The sequence below is a fragment of the Leptonychotes weddellii genome, chromosome 10 (assembly GCF_054177405.1).
Source record: "Leptonychotes weddellii isolate Sample4059 chromosome 10, ASM5417740v2, whole genome shotgun sequence".
Lineage (NCBI taxonomy): Eukaryota > Metazoa > Chordata > Mammalia > Carnivora > Phocidae > Leptonychotes > Leptonychotes weddellii.
Window position 1 is genome coordinate 530,327 of NC_138378.1, and position 6,908 is coordinate 537,234.

General features: G+C 58.4%; 1 protein-coding gene across 4 annotated transcripts in view; it reads left to right on the forward strand.

Annotated features, from left to right (window-relative positions):
• Window positions 1-2,761, forward strand: part of GMEB2 (glucocorticoid modulatory element binding protein 2) — a 25,959-nt gene extending 23,198 nt beyond the window's left edge. For 3 of the 4 annotated variants that reach the window (XM_081832402.1, XM_081832401.1, XM_081832403.1), the window contains one exon: window positions 37-2,761. In XM_081832402.1, the coding sequence (XP_081688528.1) occupies window positions 37-695 (659 nt within the window). In that variant the 3' untranslated portion in view covers window positions 696-2,761. The remainder of the gene's footprint in view (window positions 1-36) is intronic. The other variant, XR_014149003.1, reaches the window with a different exon arrangement.
• The last annotated feature ends 4,147 nt before the right edge of the window (window positions 2,762-6,908 follow it).

Consider the following 6,908-nt stretch of genomic DNA (forward strand, 5'->3'; position numbering starts at 1 on the left):
CCCGCGGTGACGCTCTGCCCCCCGTCCCCCCCACAGCCCTGGAGCAGCAGTGTGATGAGCACCGCCGTCGGGCCAAGGAGCTCAAGCACAAATCTCAGCACCTCAGCAACGTGCTCATGACGCTGACGCCCGTCTCCCTGCCGCCCCCCACGAAGCGGCCCCGGCTGGCAAGGGCCACGTCCGGGCCGGCTGCCATAGCCTCGCAGGTGCTCACCCAGTCTGCCCAGATCGCCCTCAGCCCTGGCGTGCCCGTCTCCCAGCTGACCGGCGTGCCGCTCGGCAAAGTGGTGTCCACCCTGCCCTCCCCCGTGCTGGGCAAGGGCCCCCCCCAGGCTGCTCCTGCCAGCTCGCCTGCCTCGCCGCTGCTGGGGGGCTACACGGTGCTGGCCTCATCGGGCGCCGCCTTCCCTGGCACGGTGGAGATCCACCCGGACGCGTCCAGCCTCACGGTCCTGAGCACGGCCGCCATGCAGGACGGCAGCACTGTGGTCAAGGTGCTGAGCCCCCTGCAGCTGCTCACCTTGCCGGGCCTGGGCCCCACCCTGCAGAACGTGGCCCAGGTGTCACCTGGGGGCAGCACCATCGTGACAGTGCCCACGGGGGCCGTCGAGAGCGCCATGGCCGCCTCGGGGCCCGAGGAGCACACGGCCACCATTGAGGTGGCTGCCCTGGCGGAGGGCCGTGAGCACAAGTAGACGCTGGTGGAGGGCGAGGCCCCTCGTGGGCACAGGGCTGGCCGCCTCTCCTCAAGCCGCGGCTGGGCGGGGGCACGTAGCCCCGGCGCCCCGCGGGTCACGTTGGGCTGAACCAAAGAGAGGAAACACCAAAACAGACGAGGAGCAGAAGGGATCTCAGACGACAGACCTGTGTAGCCAGCCTCGCACTCGCACGCCCTCCCCCTTCTTTCTTAGGAAGTACATTTTTCCATCTGTTGCTTATTGATACTGTTTACACGTTGGGCCTGATCAGGAGCCAGGCAGAGAGGACGAGGAGGCAGAGCCGGGGAGCGGGGCCCGGACCCCGTGGGTGCGAGGGGCCCCTGGGGGGCCTGAGCCGGCTGGGGGAGGGGGTGTCACTAACACGTCTTGGGAACCGTCCCCAAGTGTGGAAACCCATGGATCCTATGGATTTGGTTTCTTCCCACAGTTTTCTGTAGGTTTAGTGTGGCCCGGCACCCTGTTCTCCCATCTCTGGAACAGGCCTCGGTGCTGCCGCTGGTCCCCACACGGCTCTGGGCTGGGGCTCCCGGGCACCCGCCTGCGCAGAGGGCCAGGGGGCCCCAGTAGCATGAGCTTGCCGTCTGCTCACCTCCTTGTACCCGGCAGGGGCCGTTGCACACGCACCGTGGGTGTCTTTAAGTGAATTGTTTAGTAGGCTTCTAGGAAGAGTCAGATTTATAGCATTTTCAACCTAAGCAACGCTGAGTGCCTAGGCTCCCCGAATTTGCTCTGGGTTCCAGAGTGCTTTGTACAAGCAGTTGTCAGGACGGCCCGCGGGGGACTGTGTGTGCTGGTGGTTCCTTCTGCTCTGGCCGTGAGCTCTTGGCACCGGCAGGCCACCCAGGGGAGTGTGACGGTGGGTGTGCCCCTGGGGCCTTGGTTCCGGGGTTAGGGGGTGAACAGAACAAGCCAGGAACTGAGGAGGATCTGCATGGGCCGAGGGCTCATTGTCAACCCCTGTGCTCAGCCTGTTGGCGGGGCCATCGTAACAGCCTTAGCACTTAGCCCCCCGAACTCCCTATGCCCCCTACCTGGAGGTGGAGGTGTATTTGGGGTGACGGCCCAGTAGTCTGGGCCAGGGCCAGTCAGGGTGGGGCCCTCCGTGGGCCACGTGCAGCTCTGATTTCGGACGCAGGAGGGAGAACAGGCAGGGGTCCCCTGAAGGCCTGGAGCCGTCTCCGGCAGGGCCCCAAGGCCCGTCCGAGCCCTTGAGTGGCAGGCCCCCTCAGACCTGCCAGTTCTGTTGCTTGCTGAACACCCTTCTCTGGGAGAAGGGGGGGGGCTTCAGAGACAAGACGCTGCCCCACTTTGTGCTTCGAAGGGAACCGAGTTCTGTGTGTCCGTCCTTCCATCCGTCAGGTGCCCCAGACCTACCGGAGCGGGCCTCGCCCCCCGAGTCAAGCCACCGACCGAGGTGGTCTCTTTCTGTTTTCTTTCTGTTGCGTACATGTTTGCTGTTCTCGTGGGTCAGCTGGTTTCAGCATGATGTTTCCTTGCTGGTGTACGTGCTCATCTTCATGGTGTCCTGATGCCTGAGGCAGTGTGATCCCCGGGGGTGGGCGCCGCCCCGCCTGGCCCTTCCTGTCCGTCTGCACCAGCTCAGACCATAGGTGAAACCACGTGGCTGATAAAACCGTGTCTTGTCCTTGGAGGCTTTGTCACAGTCAGCCGCTGCCCTGCCCTCAGACCGCAGGGGTGCTGGGGGGAAGTGCATGTCAGAGCCATAGAAACAGAAGCCACAGCCCCGAAATAACTGCAGCACGCCCCCCCTTCCGCCCGGGCTGGGGGGCAGACACCTGTGCCTGGCAGGGCCCCAAGCGGGGAGGGTTCCTGGGGCTCTGTCAGTGCGCCCGCGCCTTCCAGTCCCCCAGGGCGGGTCTGCGGTGGCTTCTGGGGAGCAGGACTGGATTGGGTTTTTCTCGCGGTGCCGAGCGCCGGCTCAGAGGCAGCCTGGGGAAGGGAAGCATCCGGGTTCTACTTTGTATGTTGTTTTGCAAGTATCTGCTTGGTACTTTGATTTACAGTAAAAACATTTTTCATAATGTGTGTCTGAGTCTTGTGATGAAAGCTTGTGTCGGGGGGGTCAAGTTCGTGTGGGCCTGTGCCCGCTGCAGACGGCGCTCTGAGCGAGTGCTCGGGGGCCCCAAGGCCCTTCCTCTGTCCTGAGGTCAAAACTATCTTCACGTCAGCACCGGCTGCCGGGCCTTCCTCCCCGCCTCCACCCTGTGCAGCGTTGACGCCCATGACTGCTGGGCCCTGGCCCTCAGAGTGTGTGCGAGTCCGCACCTACAGAGGTGGTCAGGTTTAGCTCGTCCCGTGGTAGCATTGCAGCAGCCCACGTGCAGGAGCCTCGGGGCCCCGCGTGCGAGGGGTTCCCGGGTGGGAATGCAGGGCCACCATGCGGAAGTGGAGCGGCCCCCCTGCCCTTTCCCATGCGGGAGATTGAACCACTTGCCAAGAGAGGGTGGCAGAGCCAGGCTGTGATCCGGGCTCCCTGCCCCTGGTTGGGAGCTGCTGCTGGGACAAGGAGGAGCAGAGGCGACCCCCAGGCAGCTGGGGAGGCCTGCGGGGAGAGGGAAGGCCTGTGTGGGCTCCCCGGAAGCGGGGCGTCCTCTGCAATGGGTCTGAGGGGCTCATTTGTGTCCTCGATCTCTTGCCCGCCACAGCCCTTTCTAGGAAGTCCCTGGACCACCGTGCCCCCTGCTAAAGATGCTTTGAAGGCTCCCCACTCCTCTCAGGAGGAAACCAGCCCCCCCGTACCAAGGGCCCCTCCTCGCCCTTGTTCCTGGTGAGGCATGTGGGGCGGCTCTGCAGCCACCCCCCCTTTGTGCATACCCCCCCCCCGGAGCACCGCAAGCCCAGTGGGCAGCGGCTCCCCACTCCTGCGTGCTCAGCTGGGGAGCAGCGGGGGCAGGAGTCTGCCCCGGGGACATCCGCTAATTGAGCACTGCTGAGCTTGGAGGCTTCTGCTCGTGGCTCTCTGTCCTGTGGCTTGGGCGCCACCCCACTAGAAGTGTCACGGGGATATTAATGAGGGGCACAGCCCTCCCCCGGGGCAGAGGGGACAAGAGGGGGTCCAGGCAGCGTCAGTGCTTGGCTGAGCGACCTGGAGAGACCACTGCCGGAAACTGGGCAGGAGGGTCACTCGGTGTTGTAGCTCCCATGGATTTGGACAAACCTATAAAGACGCATTTTACTCGATCACCGCGGTGTCTCACTGTTTGCACTGCCCCAAGGCATCCGCCCTGCACCTGCTGTTCAACCCCTGGCCCCACCCTGAGGACCACACAAAGTAAAACTCTGGTTGCAAATCCCATTCGAAAAAGCTTGAAAAACACTCTTTGTGCTAGATTCCCTCTTTTGTTAAGTAATGTTCCTTCCTATATCTATTTATTCTGTGGGTGGTTTTCTTTTCTTTTTTCTTTTCTTTTCGCCTTAAATTCTAGATCGTCTGAAATTAATATTGCTATGTCAGCCTTTATTTATTTATTTTTGGTGGGTAGATGCCCGGCATACCTTTTTCCTTTTTCATCTTTGACCATATTGTGCTTTTGTGTTTTGGTGCATCTCTGGTAAGTAGCAAATAGTTGCATTACTCTCCTTTCAAAATCCAATCTCAGATTCTCAATCTCTTAATAGAATGTAGTCCCTTTACATTTATTGTAATTACTGGTACATTTGGATTCAGTCTCTTACCAAGTTGTCTTAGGGACTGAAGTGTTGGTGAGGAGTTGTTTTGACTTTTGCTTCCTTCTGGGTTGGCTCTCCCTTTTCTTTCCTTCCTTTTCCCTCCCGTGTGGATAACTCAGCTCTCTTCTGTGTGGTGGCTTTAAAACACACCACTGTCACGTCAGGGTCACCACTTGCCGGGAATGGCCAGCAGTCCCTGTACCGACAGATGAAAGGTGACTCCAAACTTTGCTGTGAAAGAGAGGAGCGGGCAAGGGGGTCAACGCTCAGAGACGAAGACCCTTTGCTCTTCTTTGCTGCCACTTTTGTTGGTCCTTCAGGATAATCACAAATCCTTATCAGTGTTTCTCAAGCATGTGATGTGTGACAAGGGGTCTTGAACTGGGAGGATTAGCAAATATGCGTGTTCTACGAGTTCTGCTAAACATAACCTAGGGGACAATGCACACATCTCTTTGATCCCAGGGCGGCTGTTCCGGCTGAGAAAGCTTCCGGGAAGGCAACTCCCCACGGTATTCCAACCGCAGAGTGGTCAAGCAGGCCTCAGCATTCCAAAGGCCCACGCCTTCTCCGAAACCTTCCCTGCCCCCAGTGGCCTCGTGTTACATTTTAGCAAGCCAGGTATTATGGCTGATTTCCTGCTCTACATTAACAACAACATCTCGCCCTTTCTGTTTCTTTAAAGCGGCAGCAAGTAGTTTTGAGACAGCTGCGCTGTGTAGATATGCTTCACATCTCCGGCGGTGGATAGGGCTTTCGTTCCGATTCTGCAGACTATGATGAGAAGAAAAACAGTAATTACTACAATAGCAACTCCTCCCACAGAAGTTGGAGTCGGACTTCCCTCCCTTTGCTGTGGGCTGGCCTTAGGGACTCACTTTGAACGACCAGGACGGGGCATAGGGGCCGCTGCAGTTCCAGCCCCCAGCCCACGTGCCAGACCTGGAGGGCGGGGCCCCAGATGACCCCAGCCAAAGAACATGAATCTCCTGGCCGAGGCTCTGGATGTTATGGAGCTGGCCCCTGGTCCAGGTCCTGAGCTGCAGACCTCGTGAGCATAATAAATGGTTGTTTTATTTCACTGAGTTTGGGGGTCATTTGTTATGCAGCCGCATTCCCTGGGACCTACTGTGTCTTCATCAGCTTCTCTCCATCTGAGCCACGTCTGGGTCCTACTCTCTTTTTGGTGGCTGGAGGGGCCAGACCTGGGGAAGGGGCCATCCTGTGGTTTCCTGTCTGTCGGAACGGCTGAGCTGGACACTCTTCTGCAAGACAGTTTTGCCGTGGCCCTGGCCAGGACCTGTGGATTTCCAGGTCAGATTCCACATGACTTCTCCCTGCTTAGGGTGCCCGCACCACGAGAGGAGGATGAATTCGTGTGCCACTGACCTGGTATTGTAATAACTTCTCTGTTCTTGAACTTCATCTACATGGAGTCATGCATTAACTACTCTTTGGGGTTGGCTGCTTTCGCTCAACAGAGCGTACTTGGGATCCATCCGTGCTCTCGTGGCATCGGGGGCAGTGCCTTGCTTCCTGAGCGGCATGTCATTATACACACATGCCACAGTCTGTTTATGCCGTGGCCCGACCATGAACGTTTGCGTTGTTTCCAGTTCTTGACTACAACGAAGAAAGCCGCGGGGAACCCGCAGGCCCCAGTACAAGGACGGCCACCACCTCCTGCTGGCTGCAGGCGCTCCGCCGACCCAGGCTTCGTTAAGAACGAAGATGTGGGGCACGGTTGGTTGAGCATCCAGCTCCTGGTCTCCGTTTAGGTCCTGATCTCAGGGTCGTGAGATGGAGCCGCGCATCAGGCTACATGCTGGGCATGGGGTCGGCTTGAGATTCTTTCTCTCCCTCCCCCCGCCGCCCCCCCACACGCACATGCACACGCACACGAGAATGAAGACGCAGGTTGCTCTCTCTTGGGTAGACACCTAGAAGCAGAATTGCTGGCTCATAAGCAGGTGCTCATTTAACTGTGTCAGAATCCGCCCAACTGTCTTCCAAAGTGGCGGTACCACCTCACACTCCCACCAGCACTGTCAGAGGGCCGGCTGAGGTCTCTCCACAGCTTCACCAGCGCCACGGATTTCCAGTGTTCTCAGACTGGCCGTCCTGTGCTCCCAGCGGCGTCTCACTTGATTTGCATTTCCCTGGTGACCAGTGATGTTGGGCACCTTTCTAATGTGCTTGTGGTTATTTGCATCTTTTCCTATATGAAGTGTGTGTTCAAATATTTTGTTCATTTTAAAAAATATTTTATTGGGCGCCTGGGTGGCTCAGTTGGTTAAGCGACTGCCTTCGGCTCAGGTCACGATCCTGGAGTCCCAGGATCGAGTCCCGCATCGGGCTCCCTGCTCGGCGGGGAGTCTGCTTCTCCCTCTGACCCTCCCAACCCTCCCCCCTCTCATGTGCTCTCTCTCTCAAATAAATAAATAAAATCTTTTAAAAAAATATTTTATTTATTTATTTGATAGAGCATGAGCAAAGGCA